At 41.3% G+C, this 17,834-nt stretch overlaps 1 protein-coding gene across 7 annotated transcripts in view; it reads right to left on the bottom strand.

The window, feature by feature from the left end:
- SYNJ1 (synaptojanin 1) overlaps nucleotides 1-17,834 on the bottom strand; it is a 100,100-nt gene that overhangs the window by 44,432 nt on the left and 37,834 nt on the right. For all 7 annotated transcript variants that reach the window (XM_056109352.1, XM_056109353.1, XM_056109355.1 and 4 more), the window contains exons 7-11: nucleotides 11,559-11,620; nucleotides 10,070-10,166; nucleotides 8,070-8,239; nucleotides 4,941-5,022; nucleotides 1,389-1,541 (exon numbers count right to left, since the gene is read on the bottom strand). In XM_056109352.1, coding sequence (XP_055965327.1) covers nucleotides 1,389-1,541; nucleotides 4,941-5,022; nucleotides 8,070-8,239; nucleotides 10,070-10,166; nucleotides 11,559-11,620 — 564 coding nt within the window. The remainder of the gene's footprint in view (nucleotides 1-1,388; nucleotides 1,542-4,940; nucleotides 5,023-8,069; nucleotides 8,240-10,069; nucleotides 10,167-11,558; nucleotides 11,621-17,834) is intronic.

Below are 17,834 nucleotides of genomic sequence, written 5' to 3'. Positions count from 1 at the left end.
AAACAAATTATTTTTATGAATTAAGAGGATAAAAAACAGAACTCCAGACAAACAAAAAAAGGAATTACAGCCTTATTAAATTTAAGCAACTAAGTCTGAAAAATGGCATTTTATAAGAACAGGACAGGAAGAAGATTTAGAAATTAAAAGATTAAGTGATGAGAAATGTTCTTCAAAAGAATTTCAGTTACTATGCTGAAGAGGCTAAATGGGAACTGTAAGGTGGGCAATATTTTTGTTTTGTTTTGCGAGTATTTTGAGGAGCTCTAGAGAATTTTATTTATTTTTAATTTTTATTAGTGAAACACCATGAGGTACAGTTGTAGACTTACAAATTTGTAAGTTGGGTTTCAGTTATACAATGATTGAGTACCCATCCACCAGTGCCCATTCTCCACACCAATGATCCCAGTATCCCCCCCACCGCCCCAATCTCACCCTGCCTCTGTGGCAGGGCATTCCCTTTTGTTCTCTCTCTCCTTTTGGGTGGTGTGGTTTGCAAAAGAGGCATTGAATGGCAATCATGTTTGGTCTATAGTCTACTTTCAGCATGCATCTCCCATCCTGGGAGAATCCTCCCAACACCCATTATTTGGTGCTCCCTTCGCTTTAGAGAATTTTAATGTTAACAAATTCTACTGAAGCCAGGAACCTTAAGAAGTCATTTAAGTATACAAAAGAGTAAAAAAGATCTCAAGAGTGCTTCCAAAGGGTCAGATACTAGAACAGAAAGTAGTCTATAGATAAGACTGGCAATCAGAAAGTTGAGACATAAATTATAATCAAGTCTACATAACACACTTCCTTTGCATACTCTGATAGCCTGAATCTCAAAGTAAGATAAGAAAAAATGCAAGCCTTAATGGCACTGAGTTAGAGTAGGTGTTATGAAACAGTGATAAATGTCCACTGGTTTGTCTATCACCAACTGTAATGCAACGGTTAACAGGAAGCAACTATCAATTAAACAATATAAGTAAAATACATGCAAGGAAAACGACATAAAAGGGTAAGCAAATCTATAGCCATAGTGAATTTTCACTTAATGGCTAACTATATCATATACCCACCCCTAATCCAAGGAAATAATTATTTTCCAGTCAATTATTCACATCTGGTACAGAAAGAAACATTAAAGAGGACCAAAAAAACATGATAAAAGAAGTCTAAAACAGGTATCTTTAAAAGAAAACTACTGATTAAAAGTAAACACTAAGAAGCTTAAAAAATTTTTTTTTCTTTTAAATTTTTTAATTGAATCACCGGGAGATAGCCCATTACAAAGCTGTTCATGTTTGAGTTTCAGTCATATCCATCCCTCCACCAGCACACCTTATTAGGAGGGAGAAGAAGGGGCCTTTTGTCCAACTGTTATGCTGTAGACCTACCTTTGCCTTTCCTTCGAGAGCACCAGTTCCCGCATATATCTTACTGATGGAATCACCATTCACAGACCACATGGACCTAAAAACTTCTTGAAAACGAGTCACCAGCTGAGGTTTCTCAGCTAAGCCCAGAGCTTCCAACTGTCTAGCTAGCATCTAAAACAGAAAAGAGAAACTTTTTTGAGTATACGCTAGTTACAGTGTATAACTTTTCAATCACAAAGTGAACTTTTCAAGCAAGAGTTACAGTGGGAATTTTTAACCACATCAAAAGTTTGGTCTTTGGGTCTCACAGTTTCTTCATCACCGGTAACAAAGTAATATGGTCAAATCAAAGCAATGAATAATCCTTATTCAGCCTACTTAGCTTATTTGGAACCCAGTCATAGTGTCTATGACTTACAGTTTTATTCCTTCACTGGCTTTACTTATAAAGTATGATTATTATCTACATTTACAGATGGATCAAAAATTAAAGTATTAAAAAGTACTGAAGAAAACATTAATGATATTTTTGAAAACACACTAGGCTAGAGTAGAGAAAAAATCACGGGTCAATACTAAAAATGGCATTTAGCATGAAATATGGTCAAATCAAAGCAATGAATAATCCTTATTCAGCCTACTTAGCTTATTTGGAACCCAGTCATAGTGTCTATGACTTACGGTTTTATTCCTTCACTGGCTTTACTTATAAAGTATGATTATTATCTACATTTACAGATGGATCAAAAATTAAAGTATTAAAAAGTACTGAAGAAAACATTAATGATATTTTTGAAAACACACTAGGCTAGGTTTACTCAATCTCTTAAAGACTTATCCAGGGGTTGGAGAGATAACACAGCAGGTAGGGCATTTGCCTTGCACGCAGCAGACCCAGGTTCGATTCCCAGCATCCCATATGGTTCCCTAAGCACCACCAGGAGTAACTCCTGAGTGCAGAGCCAGGAGTAAACCGTGTGCATCACCAGGTGTGATCCAAAAAGCAAACAAACAAACAAAAAAAGACTTATCCAGGGAGCTACTTGTTTATTTCAGTAAGTATGATTGAGCGATGATAGCACAGCAGTAGGGCGTTTGCCTTGCACGCAGCCAACATGGCCGACCCGAGTTTGATTCCTCCGCCCCTCTCGGAGAGCCCGGCAAGCTACTGAGAGTATCTCGCCCGCACGGCAGAGCCTGGCAAGCTCCCCGTGAGGTATTCGATATGACAAACACAGTAACAACAAAGTCTCCAATGGAGACGTTACTGAGCCCGCTCGAGCAAATCGATGATCAACGGGAGGGCCTTCTATTCTTCCTTCTATGCTTGTTTTGGGTTTTTTGTTTTGGGGCCATACCCTGATAAGGCTCAGGGGTTACTCCTGGTTCTTCTACTTCCTCTGTTACTGGAAGTAACTGGAAGTTACTGGAAGAGGAATTCTCTCTTCAAAGAATTGAAGACTGATCTCTGCACTACTCAGCAACAGTAGTTGCTGTTTACTACTACTTTACCTACTTTGGCAATAAACTTTGTGTGTGTGGGTGGGTGGGCGGGGGAGGGGGCGGAGATGGCAGTTGGTGGGGAGCACATCAACATGCCAAGGCTCTGAACCCAAGAATTACTCTTGGCGGTGCTTGGGGGCCCACTAGGGATGCTGGGGATTAAACCAGGGTCGGCTTTATACAAGACAGGCTCCCTCCCATTTTACTACCACTCTGACACAAAAGTAACCTTTCAAACAATAAACCAATACCAAGGAGCATTCTCATATCTAGTTTCCAGGATAGGATAGTTAAGTTGCAATCTTAAAATTAACACTTTTTAAAATAGTTTTTCAAGTATATCAATAAGCTCATTTTTAGAATCTAAGCAAACATATTCAGGAACTTAAAAACAGAATTCCAGATAAACCCAAGTCCTTCGACTAAACCGTATCCAAAAGACTAAATGCCCACTTTCATTTTTGGCCTGTCATATTTTCTAAATAAGTTATAATAAAACTCAATTAGCTTTCAAAACAGGCAAAATAGTAAATTTTATTCAAACATGTGAAAAATGTATTTCTGAAGAATTTTAGACATTGTTCTTCCATTTTTGTGCTAGGAAGAACTTTAATTGCACAGTAAATACTTTGGTCAAATTTAAGCTTCATTCACTATAAAAAGTACGTATATACTGTTTTTTAAAAATTTCTTTTCTTTATGGTTTTTTTTTTGCAGGGGGAGAGGAGCAAGGCTCGGGCCACATCCAGCAGTGCTCAGGATTACTCCTGGCTCTGTGCTCTTGATATATGTTTGGGGCGGAGATGTTTGGGACCACATTAAGTGGTGTTCAGGGCTTACTTCTAGCTCAGTGCTTAGGGCCTCCTGGTGGGATTGAATTGGGGTTGGCTGTATGCAAGGCAAGTTCCTGAACCCCCTGGACTGTCTCTCTGGTCCTCTTATAAGTAGTTTTAAGTCATTTATTTACTAATCATTTAGCTACATACCTGGCAGTGCACAGGAGACTATGAGGTGCCAAAGACTGAACTGCGATCAGTTGCATGAAAAGCAATTGCCTTAACCCAGTTCTATCTTTCTAGTCCCTGTTTCTTATTAAAAAAAAAAAAGGGGGCTGGAGCAATAGCACAGAGGGTAAGGTGTTTGCCTTGCACGCAGCTGACCTAGGTTCGATTCCCAGCATCCCATATGGTCCCCTGAGCACCGCCAGGTGTGACCCAAAAAGAAAAAAAAGAAAAACCAAAGAAAGTTTCCTGGGCTGGAGAAATAACTCCACAGGCTTATGGAGCGCATGTGTCACTTATAGGGAGTCTTGCATTGAGCACTGGAAGATCAATAGGCATGGCCATAAAACCTATACAGACAAAAATAAACCTCACGGTTGTTCTTTAAATAATTGTATTTGAGAACCGTACTAAGTCCCTGTGGAACTAAATGGAGACTCACCATAGCCTTATGACTCTGCTGTACGAGAAGAAAAGAAGGATCTAGAAATCTCAGCATTGTCATAGTTTGTCAGACAGTTGAAAAGTCTATAGTAAACTGAATTTGATGGATAAATAATGATGAAAAAAACTTTTACAAATGCCATTTAAATAGCACTGATCTGTAGACAATCTAAAGCATTATCCTATAGCCTTGGATATATGAAAATAGACTCTCCCTAATTTCAAGGAGCCTTTTAAAAGACAAGAGAATAAAGGTCACATAAATATACATACACATACTCGCATTTTTTTCTTCCAAAAGACAGGTAAAAGAAGCAATTATTGGAATAGCATCAACAATTGTTTCTTAAAGGGAAAGTTAAAAGTTGAACAGTGGGAAATAGCTACTTTAAATGGAGTACTCTGAACAGATAACAGAAACATTTAAATAAAAAGGGATTTATACCCCATTGCCCCCCAACCCTGTCCCCAAAGACTAGAAGACAGAACATATTTGAGGAAGCAGAACTTTGTTTTGTGGAAAATAACTACTGAGAAACATAAATATTACAAAAGTGCTGACAGAGCAAAGACAACAATCACACTCACACATTACATAAACATAAGGTAACTTATGTTTTACCTCTAAGCCAAAGAATGCCTGCACACTATTTGTTCTATCAAGACAATCCAAGCAGTTTGTCCGAACAGTACCGCTCTGGCATCTGTAACCAATTCAGCAAAGTTAAACAGCTGGCTTGAAACAGAACAAATTGAGAAAAATGAAAGGGGTTACAATTGTACTGCCCCATTCTAGTACCAACAGGTTTATTACAATTTACAAACATACAAGAAAGAAATGCAGAAGTTTGCCAGTGAGTATACCACCATATACACCCACTACCTAGATTTTGCAACTCTGAATATTTGCCATATATGCAAAATACAGTTTTTTAAAAATTCAGAGTCGGGGCTGGAGCGAGATAGCACAGTGGGTAGGGCATTTGCCTTGCATGCGGCTGACCCGGGTTCAATTCCCAGCATCCCATACGATCCCCTGAGCACGGCCAGGAGTAATTACTGAGTGAAGAGCCAGGAGTAACCCCTGTGCATCACTGGATATGACCCAAAAAGCAAAAATAAATAAATAAATATTCAGAGTCATGGGGCTGGAGAAATAGAACAGTGGGTAGGGCATTTGCCTTGCACATGGCCAACCCAGGTTCGATTCCCAGCAACCCATATAGTCCCCTGAGCACCATCAGTAGTGATTCCTGAGTGCAAAGCCAGGAGTAACCCCTGAACATTGCTGGGTGTGACCCAAAAAGCAAAAAATAAATAAATAAATAAATAAATAAATAAAAATTAAGAGTCATGCCCAACAGAACCTGGGGAGCCCAAGACTACCCCAGAAAAAAGGGAGAGGGCCAGAGCAATAGTCCAGTGCGGGGGGGAGGGGGGGGGGGCGTTTTCCTTACACACGGCTGACTTGGGTTCAATTCCCTGGCATCCCATGTAGTCTCCTGAGCACCCCCGGGAATGATTCCTGAATGCAGAGCCAGGAATAATCCCTGAGCATCACTGGGTGGGTGTGACCCAAAAAGCAAAAAAAGAGAAAAGAAACAGGGGTGAAATTGTTTGGTTTTCAGGCCCAGAGACAGAGTGCTACTCAGGTCTACCGGTGTTGGGAAGATACCAGGGCTACACAAGGTGGTGTAAGGAGACCAGGGGATCATAGGATACCAGGAATAAAACTCAAGGCATGAACTATACCAACTGAATGATATCTATGGCACTTGATATATATTTGGGGTGGGGATGTTTGGGGTCACATTTGGTGGTGTTCAGGGCTTACTCCTAGATCAGTGCTCAGGGCCTCTTGGTGGCGCCAGGAATTGAACAGGGGTTGTCTGTATGCAAAGCAAGTGTCTGAACCCTGTGGACTGTCTCTCTTATAAGTAGTTTTTAATCATTTACTTACTTATCATTTATCTATTAATCCACCCCATATATATATTATTTTGGGGTCATACTTGGGGTGTTCAGGTTACTCCTGGCTCTGCACTCAGGGATTCATCCTGGCAGTGCTGAGTCAGCACCTCACACCCCTGATAAATCTGGGTCAGCCGCATGCAAGGCAAGTACCTTACCCTCTATACTATCTCTCCATCCCCAACACACCTATATATTTTTAATTAGCCCAATGAGAAATTAGATACACGTTTAGATTTATAACCTATTTGTGTTCTTGGACCATAAAAAAATAACAAAATATTTATCGAATTAATTTTAAAAAATGAAAATATGGGGCCAGAGAGAGAGAGAGAGAGATAAAGAGAGAGAGTACAGTGGGTAACACACATGCCTTGCATGCAACTGACCTGGGTTTATCAGCATATTGAGTGCTGCCTTGCACCACACATAAGTCTCTAAACCACCACCATGAATGATCCCTGAGCACAGAGCCTGGAGTAAGCCCTGAGCACCACTGGACAGTAGCCCCCCCAAAATTTTTTTTTAAATTAACTTAAATTCTTTATTTTACTCTTATAAAATTTCTATGCCATTGATACTAAAAATTGTACAAATTGAAATTTTTTTTTGCTTTTTTTTTAAACCCAGCAATGCACAGGGGTTATTCCTGGCTCTGTACTCAGGAATTACTCCTGGTGGTGCTCGGGGGACCACATGGGATGCTGGGAATCAAACCCGGGTCTGCCGTATGCAAAGCAAATGCCCTACCAGCTGGACTATCGCTCCAGCCCCTGAAAAAAAATTTTTTTAAAAAGCTTGAGATTCATTAAAGCTGACCTCAATTTGTGTATGCATGGTATCAAGGTTTGTACTCAGCGTCTCCAACACACAAGGCAAGCACTCCACCACTGAGCTACATCTCAAGCATCTTACCCTCAATTTACATTTGGACTTAAATCTTTTAATACTTTTCTTTTGTATTTCATAATCAAAAATGGAGACACAGACAATCAATGTCTTTAACTTCTATTCTGTATTTAACAATTCTCACTGAGGTCAGGAAATAATAAAAGTTTTATGAAAGTAATATAGTCTGATGTAGGGACATATTTAACTTTTACTTATTACATAAGGAGTCGCAGGAGGGAAACTGGGGACATTGGTGGTGGTAAATGTACACTGGTAAATGGTGGGTGTTAAAACATTGTATGACTAAAACCAAATTATGAATAACTTTGTAGCTGTGCATCTCATGTTGATTCAATTTAAAAACTTTTTAAATATACATACTATTTATATTCCATAGCTCAGCACTTCATAGAGTGTGATAGATAATAACCTCTGTCTCAATTTTAATCTGCCCCAATTTCCTTAAATGTGATAAAAAAAGAAAAAAGAAAAACCCAGCCCTACAAATGCTAACACAATATGTAAAGACTAAATATACTGCCTAATCTCTGGTATGTGCCCAATAATTTAAGCTGTTATCAATTGCTGATTTGTAGAGAAAGAAAAACAAGTTTAATACAAAGTATAAAACAGGAACATATTTTATCTCATTATAAATGAATTCTTTCAACTGTTCAATGGTAAGAATAAGTGATCTTGTTTTGTTTTGTTTTGTTTTGGGGCCACACCTGGCAGCGCTCAGGTGATCGATTTAGTTCTGGAATAGAACCGGGGTTGACTGCATGCAAGGCAACTGCTTTATCTGTAGTACAATCTCTCTGGCCCCATGAATAAATTTTAAAGTATAGCAAAGTTCCAGTTTAAAGAAAGAGAAACAGCGTTGTCAAACCTTTGAACATCACTTCCGTTGTAATAAAAAAATCCATAATCTAGAAACTTCTGCACTTGAGGTTTAAGAATACTGTGCAATTTTTCTGCCTTTCCTCCTTTCACCATTTGGTGATAGTCAAAGTTCACCATCTGGATATCAGCAGCATGTTCAGAAGCTTTCAAATGACTCTGAGAATAAAAGGGCAAGTATTCATCAAAAAGTTAACTAAATATATGATCATAGTATAGTGTACAGTGGTTTAAATAGAACATATTTTTTGTTGTTGCTGTTGTGGGGTTAGAAACCCAGGAGGACTTACTCCTGGCTCTGCACTCAGGAATCACTCTTGGCAGGCTTGGAGGGACAACATGGTGTGCTGGGGATCCAACGTAGGCCCACCACATACAAGGCAGGTATCTTAAACCCAATAACAGCTCTTCAGTTCCGGTAAATTACTCTCTAAGGTCAAGCTTATGAAAAATTTAAAAATTCTCAGTTTATGGGGCCAGAGTGACAGCACAGTGGGTAAGGCACTGCAGCCGATGCAGTTTGATTCCCAGCAAAACCCACCAGAGTTGATCCCTGAGCTGCAGAGACAGCAGTAAACTCTGAGCACTACTGGGTCTGTGCCCCACCCCCAATAATCATAACATTTTTAAAAATTAAATTCTGTTTCTTTTCTGCAATGCCAAAAACTGAACTCAGATCTCATGCAAGGCCTTACCACAAATCCCAGCCCTCTGGAAAATTCATTTTTAAACCTTTTCTGTACTTCATTAACTGAACTTTAGAAAATGTTTTATAATCATATAGTTTAATTTTAAATTAGTTTATAATCTTAGGCATAATATAATTTTTATTAATTTATTATTGATTCAACAATCTTTCTTCTTTTTTCTTTTTGGGTCACATCTGGCGATGCTCAGGGGTTACTCCTAGCTCATGCACTCAGGAATTACTCCTGGCGGTGCTCAGGGGACCATATGGGATGCTGGGAATCGAACCAGGGTCGGCCATGTTGGCTGCGTGCAAGGCAAACGCCCTACCCGCTGTGCTATCGCTCCAGCCCCCAACAATCATTTTTGAGGAATATTTTTACTTCAGAAGTCAGACATTTGGTGCTTGCTCTTTAAGTCCAGGCTCACCCTTGGACACTTATCTTGCTTGCTTATCTCAATGTTTTTGTGCTGGCCTATTTCCACTCTGGAGAAGCCTGTGTTCTCTCTTGAACATGTACTTCTCCACTTCCCCTCACATTTTTCTAAATGTTTCGATAAAACCTTTCTTGCTTCACCAAAAGGAAGTAAGTGAGACATTTGGGGCTCTTAATTTGTATTTGAAATTCTTCCATTTTCTCTCACTAATACAGGAAGGTAAATTCAAATGCATTCTTTGCCATCTCACAGTTTTAAAACAGTCACTACGGTTTCTAGGAAAGAGGCAAGGCACTGAACAGATGAAGGAGAAATCTGCCTGGTGTTTTTCTACCAGTGACAGCCGAGTTTGGAAGAGGGGGAATATTCTTCTGCTTCTTCACCAGATAATAAAAGCAGATTTAAAAACACTGCCATGTTTCTTCAAAGGTTCCATACTCCCAATTTACTCCCAATTTCGGCCACCTTACCCTAAGTTGTCTCCTAAGAGCTCCAAAGAATTAATGATTCCAATAAGCACCCATCTTTTCCCAAAAAGAAATGTACCTCCAGGAAGAGGTTGATTATTGTACTGCACTCTCTTTTAAATACCATTCTAGGGGCTGGACAGATATTACAGGGGTTAATGTTCTTGACTTGCATTGCATATGGTAACCCGAGCACCCCAGGACTGATTCCTGAGCACAGGGCCAGCATTTAAGTCTGAGCTCCCAAATCACACACTCCTCCCTGAGCACAGGGCCAGGAGTAAATTCTGAGCACCACCAAGCCAGGTATGGCCCTAAATCACCACCTCTCACCCATCAAAAAATACCACTTTAGATATCCATGAACCAGAAGAGAAAGAAAAATAATCATGCTTACCTGGAAAGCTTTACTTAGCATATGTTCACCTTCCTTAGATCCAAGCAAATTTACTATTATCTGTTTGCCATATAAGTTCTTAAGAGTTCTAAAATGCCTATTGAAGAAAATAGGTATACGTCAAAAGATTTTTTTTTTTAGAAGATACGCCTCTATTATTAGAAGAGAATCAATGTGGCAGAACTTAAGTGAACAGAATTGGCAAAATTGGACACAAATTCATTTCACGTGGTCCTGAAATTCTGAATTTATGAAAGCTTGGTTAATGCCACTTCCGTTCTGACTCATCACTGCTGAAGCTTCCACCTCTGTGGGATGTGCAGTCATCACTCCCTCACTGCTCAGTGATGCTGTGCTGGACAACGTAGAGAACACAGCCACCCACGCAGCTGCACCTCATAGTCCCCAGGATGACTCAGAAGGACCCCCGAGGAGCTACAGCCTTGAAACTGCTCACATGATGAGCTGCTAAATATTGCAGAGGCTACAGTGCAAAGCCATCCAGAGGGAGCACAACATGAATCAAAGAAAGTGTTTAAATCTCCCATAAGAAATATATTGAGAAAGAGTAAACAGATACAACTAATGTACATGTAATTTATTTCATCTAATTCAGGTATCATTTCATCATTTCAACATGTCACTGTCACTGTCCTCCCACTGTTCATCAATTTTCTCAAGCGGGCACCAGCAACATTGTGAGACTTCTTGTTACTGTTTTTGGCATATTGAATACGTCAGGGGTAGCTTGCCAGGCTTTGCCATGTGGGCAGAATACTCTCGGTAGCTTGCTGGGCTTTCTAAGAGGGGCGGAGGAATCGAACCCAGATGGGCTGTGTACAAACCCTACCCGCTATGCTATTGCTCTGGCCCATTTCAACATGTAATCGATATAAAGTTAATTGCTAGTATCACTAAGACTTCTATTTTTAACACTGAGATCAAATGCACATTTCTCTTTCTTGCTATCTTAAAAAATTCTTTGTCTGGGGGCCACAATTGGCTGTGCTCAGGGTTTACTCTTGGCTCTGTGCTCAGGGAAACACTCCATGCAGGGCTCAGGGTCATATGGATGCTGAGGACTGAACCAGGGTCAGCTGCATGCAAGGTAAGCACCTTACCCATTATACTATCTCTCTGGCCCTCAAATGTGTGTTTGTCACTTCCAGTACAACTCAATTGGGACTAGACCCATTTCAGCTGCTGAACAGTTACATCTGACTGAGACTGTCTTCTCGACACCACATCCAAAGAGGAATCTTGAAGGCCAAGAGAAGATGGGCCACACACCTAGCACTACTACTGCTGACACTAGGGGCAGCAGCGATAGTGACAGGGTGTCACTGTCTTCTAGTTAAATTAGAAATCCCAAGAAATTTTACTCAGAATTGAAAAAGAAAAATGGATCTGAATCCGATAAATATATTGAATTAGTCTCACTGCTGACCAACATCAGAACTTAGATCACTACATATAAATGAGAACTCACCGATCAAAAGCAGGTGCATTGGCTTCAAATCCCCTTGACATACGGACACGATGAGATCCCACCTAGGACAAGAGAACCACGTTTAATATACTGAAAGTCAATCTGCTGACAGGAGAATTCCTGTTTATAACATGTAAACAGGAATTCACTGGCTGAACAGAGGAGTATGAACACCTAGCAGCAAATGAAATAATTTATTTACATTCAAATGCTGGGGCAAGGAGGTAGCTCAAGGGGTAGAGCTAATAGAGCTTTGTATGTATGTGGCTCTGAGTTCCATATGCAGCATGGCATGAACCCCAGAGAAACTCCAGGTGTGGGCCAGGGGGCCGTCCCTAAGCTGGGCATGGTTCTTATTGAAAACAAAAATTCTAGGGTTGGAAAGATAGTACAGCAGATAGTACACTTGCCTTACATGCATCTGAGCCAGGACTGATCCTTTGTACTACACAGGGTCCCCAAGCCCTGTGAGTGAGGAGTGAGCCCTGATTTGGGTATGACCCCCAAATCAAAGATAAATAAATACATACCTAGGTGTTTTTCCTCATTTCACTTTTTAAGGTATTTTTTAGAAGGATCTCTGCCTGGCAGTGCTTGGGGCTCACATCTGGTCTGCACTCAGGGAACACTCCAAGCAATGCTTGGGGGACAACATGTGGTGCCAACATAGAACCCAAGTTGGCAGCATGAAAGACAAGTGCCTTAAGCACCGTACTATCTGTCCAGTCCTTCATTTCATCTTTTAAAAAGCACATCTTCAGGGGCTGGAGCGATAGCACAGCGGGTAGGGCGTTTGCCTTGCATGCGGCCGACCCGGGTTTGATTCCCAGCATCCCGTATGGTCTCCTGAGCACTTCCAGGAGTAATTCCTGAGTGCATGAGCCAGGAGTAACCCCTGTGCATTGCCAGGTGTGACCCAAAAAGAAAAAAAAAAAGCACATCTTCATAGGAGTCGGACAGATAGCATAGTGAGTAAGGTAGCTGCCTAACATGTGGTTGGCTCAGGTTTGATTCCTGGCACAACATTTGGTCCTCAGAGTCTACCAGGAGTGATTCATGAGCACAGAGCTAGAAGTAAGCCCTAAGCACAGCAGATGTGACCCAAAGCCAATAAATAAGTAAGTCTTCACAGGGATGGAGAGATAGTTCAACAAGTTATGGGGATGTTTTACATACAGAAGGCCCTGCTCTCCTGAGCAACGCTAAAAGCAACCTCCAAGCACAGGCCCTCAGCAAAGGCTTCTAAATACCACTAAGTATGAACCAAAATCAACATATATAGATGTATTCAGAGAGAGAAAGTGAGAGAGAGAGATGCCTCATAAATTCCAGTTTATACTACTATGAAACATTTGTAAACAACTAACAAGAACTTTCACTCATGAAGATATTTTTAAAGAGTTCTTTCACACATACCAGCTTGCTTTAAGCTCAGACTATATTTTCTGTACAGCTAACAGAAACTAATACCATTTGGACAACAAAAAAGAACTGAAAAACAGGAGGTGCTTTTAACTCAGGAGAGAGAGCAGCGTGGGTAGGGTGTGGTCCCCTGAGCACCGCCAGAGCAATTCCTGAGTGCAGAGCCGGAAATAAGCCCTGGGCATCCTCAGCTAAGGCCCCCAAATCAAACCAAAACAAAACAGAACAAAACAAGACAGAAACACAAACAAGTGAAATAACTTATCCCCTTAGGTCAACATAACTAATTACAAGAAAGACTAGCATTTGAGAGTTCTGAATTTTTACTCTTTCAAGCTATTTTCTCTGTTATGCCAAATACTCCATTAACTTCTTTCACCAAAAAAGAAAAAAACTTCTTGAGGGGGGAAAAGGCGTCTAAGTCAATCTCTTTCACAGCTATAGTAATAACACAACTACAGTAATAATACATTGTATATAGAATCAGAAATTTTGGATTAAGAGATTTAAACAAGGAAAATATCTTCCTGTTTAAAAATACCTATTATGTTTTATGATTTTTCTCATAAAAGACAATAGCAGAGAGATATGATTGAGAAAGATGAAATGGATACAAAGAATAAATATGAAACTGATTATGTGCCCATACCTCACTTTTAAACATTCCCCTGAGACTGGGGAGCAAAGTTTCCTAGGATTTACCCCTGTTAATCTGTGTACAATGTGCCTTTAAAGTGGGCATAATAAGGGGTGAGAGGAACAGAACGGGGGTAGAGTGCTTACTACGTACACAGCTAACCCAGGTTCAGTCTCCAGCACCACATATGGTCCCCTGAACACAAGAGTCAGAATAAGCCCTGAGCACCACTGGGTGTGGTCCAAAAACAAACAAATAAATAAATAATGGGGCCATAAGAGGAAGGCTACCAGTTACATAGTTTAAGAAATAAAATCAGGGGCTAGAGAGTTAATTTAATGGGCTGGACCACATGCTTTGCATACTGGAGACCCAGGTTCAATCCCCAGCTCCACACAATCCCGAGCACTGCCAGAAGTAATCCCCAAACACACAGCCTGGAGTAGCTCCTGAGCACTAGAGGAGCTGGTGGCAGAACCTGGCTCCGCTCACAGGTCAGAAGTTGTAGTTTACGGAAATAGGACGCCCTCAGTCCACAGAGTCCCCCAGAAACCTCACTGGAAGTGTGGGGGGAGGGTGCTGACACACCTCCACACTGGGAAGAAAGGTGCCATGGGAAGGCAGCCCAGAACCCCACCAAGAGTAGTGGGTGAAGCAAGTAATCCTGAGGACGCAATCAGCAATAACCACCTATACACTCTCCCTGAAAGGGACTTCAGACTGGAAATACTTCAGCTGTTTAACGAGCTCAAAGGAACAACAGACCTGACAGTCAATAAAACACTAGAGGCGATGAGAGCAGAAATGAGAAAAACATACAAACAGAAATGACAGAACTGAAATGTATAGGCGGCTAAATGGAAAACTCTGGAAGGACTCAGCAGTGGAGTAACAGCAGCTGAGAACAGAATCAGTAAGCTCCCAGAAGCAGAATCAGTGAGGGGCAGAAAAATCTCCAGACAACAGAAGAGAGAAAAAGGCCCCAAATAACCAAAACCAAATGACAACTATATACATATATAGATATGTAATATATAACTAGATATATGCTCTAATATGTTCAACTCTAAAACAAATGTTTATTATTTGTTAAGTTTTCTCCCTTCCGCCCTAAGTCAGGCAATCTGTTGACTGTTTGATAATTGACAGAATCTCCTTTTTATGGTTTTCCTTTTTGGGGGAGAGAGGGTGAGGGCACACCAACTGGTATTCAGGGCTTACTCCTGGCTCTGTGCTTACTTCTGTGAGCTTAGGGGACCATATGTGGAGCCAGGGATTGAACCCAGGTTGGTCACATGAAGGCAGATGTACTACCCCTGCTTCTATACTATACTATCACTCTGGCCCCGTGTTTTTATTTCTAATAAGAAACTGATCTCCTAATATCACATCTGTATTCAGTTTTATTTTTCAGTGCTTAAAACTCTCTGTAAAATTTAAAAATTTAAAAGATATGTGCCACAAGACCAAAAGCATTTTAGACTGCAAGAAATTTAGCTGAAGTCAATACTTTTTCTAAAGTAATCTCAGATAATTGCCCATAATTCTGTAAAAGCTAACGACTTAGCATTTAATCTCTTGATTTATATTTACCTTGTACTGTATGCAACTGTCAAGATGAAAAAATACAAGTTCTCAGGTTTTCAGAAAATGCCTGTGGTTGTTCTCTGCCTCCATCTCCCTGGTAGGGAGTAGCAAAAGATCATAACCCGCAGAATGATCTACAGTTAGGCTAGACAGGTTTTACTGCTCAATGTTACAGGAAAAAAACACCAAAAAACCTCTAAATAAAAGAACTATTATGTCAACCATGATAAAATAACACTGTAGGAAGTTTTAAGGCCTTAAGTAACCATTAATTTACTCAACTTAAACAAAAAGGCTGTATCAGAGATACTTTTAAAACATTTAATTGGGTACTTTCATTTCCCTGAAATATTATTGCTTCATGCACACATATTTCTAAAACCTCAACTTTTTTCCCCTTGGTTTTTGAGCCACACCCAACAGTGCTCAGGGCTCACTCCTGGCAGGCTCGAAGTACCATGTGGTGTTCCAGGGATCAAATCTGTGCCAGCTACATGCAATGCAAGAATGCTACCTGCTGTACTATCGCTCCAGCCCTTCTGAATTCTCGATTTAACCATCACAGCACAGGCCAGTGTGCTACATCATAAGAGGCCTAGGGTTCACCATGAATATCAGCTATGCTAAAAACCATGTCAGAACAATACAACTGTAAGTGCTAAATAACTTCAGAGAAAGGAAATCATAATCAAGTGAGGTGGCAGAACTTACTAAGTTATTCTTAACTGGGTGGTACTATCACTACTCTGACAATGCAGAAACAAATTCCTGTGGAGGAAAGGGCTAACTCCCAAACAGACCGAGAGCTTGAATTTCTCGTGGGGTATGGGATTCTCTACAGAATGATATGCTCTGGAAGACATCAGTGCGAAGGAACGACCAGAATGTACTCAGAGAGATGCCAGTTGGCCACAGAAGGACCACAAAGCTTAATTCAGGGAGCAGAGGAGCCTGGTTGGAAAAGAACAAGGTTGGGGGCCCGGGAACAGCTCAGTGGAAAAACACTTAACCTGTAAGCTCATGAGGTCACAGGATTGATCCCTGGCCCTGCCCCACAAAAATCTAGGGTAAAACTCAGAGGCGCTGTGGTTTAGGATCCCTAGTGCCACAGCCAAGTGCTGTCATCACCAGTACAGTACAATCAGGAATGGAGGAGCCCCACAATCAAAGTGTGCAAGCACTACAACCAAGACACTGCCAGGAAGTCACCACTAACGACCACAGCCACCAAGCATGTATGTGAGCACTGACTCAGGAAAATCTTCCAGCAAGTACAATCAAGCACTTAGCATCTCCAGCCAACACAGTAGAAACTAAGAAAGGGCAGAGGCTGGACAGACAGTACAGGTGTTAAGGTGTCTGCTGACCCTAGTTCAATCCCTAGCATTATATAGGGTCCCCCAAGCACTACCACCCCCGAGGACTAACCCAGCAGTAAGTCCTGAGCATCTCTGGATGTGGCATCAACACAAACACAAAAAAAGGGGCAAAGTTTTATTATTTATTTACTTTGGGTAGGAGTGGGGGGGACACACCAGGCCATACTCACAGGCTATTCCTGGTTCTGTGCTCAGGAAACCATATACAGTGGCAGAAATGGAACCAGAGTTGGCCAGATGCAGAGCAAGCACTTTAACTCTTACATTATTTTGTGGGTCCCACAGTTAAGTAGCTGCTGTTGCTCTTTCTTTTTAGTTCTTGATTCTGGGATAATACCCAGTAGTGCTCTGAGATCATTCCTGGCAGTGCTCGGGGGACCATCTGGGGTGCTGGGGATCCAACCTAGGGTGGCTATGTACAAGGCAAATGCCCAGTTGGCTGAACTGTTCTATCTCTTCAGCTCCAGGATTAAGTCTTCAAATAAGTGGATGATCCCTGAGCAATGGCAGGTGGGGAGCCCAAGGAGCACCACCATCTTCTCAGGCTAATTGCTGAAATCTCAGGACCTAACTGCTGGAGCCGGTATCACATGGGTAACGTCCTGACCGCCAGAGTTCCGCATGCGGGAAGGGACTCTGAGAGCTTGGTTTCAAGCACTGGCTAGGCAGGCAGCAGTCGTGAAGCCCGGAAGTGGAACAGCAGATGTAGGAAAGAAAGAAGGGGCAGGAGGCTGCATCCCCCTCACTGCCATCTCCCCATGCTCAAGCTCAGGACTGGCGGCTGCAGGACAGGCCTATCTGTCAGCTCTTGGGTCACGTGCCTGGGCCCCATGTGACACAAGTTCTCAAGTCTGAGCAGGAGGGAACTTTTTTTTTGGTTTTGAAAAAATGCTGATTCTTGGCTCTGGACCAAGAGACCATTTCCGAAGAAAGGAAGTAGAAGTCATGAGTCCACATTCTACAAGTTCAGATGATTCCTTTAAAATCTTCTAATTGAATAAAAAATTAGAGGTGTTAATCATGGTGTGTAAGAGGCAAGAAGGGGCACAAAGCTTCTGGCCCTGACTTTTCTAATGACTGAGAAATCGGCTAAAGTAAATTTTGGTCATGAAAACACTCATACACACAGACCCCTAAGCCCAAAGGGCTAGTTTGGGAAGACCCTATTTTCCTTTGTTTATTTGTTTCGGGGTCACACTCTTCTGTGTTCAGGGCTTAGTCTTGGCTCTTTGCTTAGGGATCTCTCCTGGT

The sequence above is a fragment of the Sorex fumeus genome, unplaced genomic scaffold, assembly GCF_029834395.1.
Source record: "Sorex fumeus unplaced genomic scaffold, SorFum_2.1 ptg000265l, whole genome shotgun sequence".
Classification (NCBI taxonomy): Eukaryota; Metazoa; Chordata; class Mammalia; order Eulipotyphla; family Soricidae; genus Sorex; species Sorex fumeus.
The sequence above is the reverse complement of the archived record's forward strand: the minus strand, read 5'-3'. Positions and strand labels throughout refer to the sequence as shown.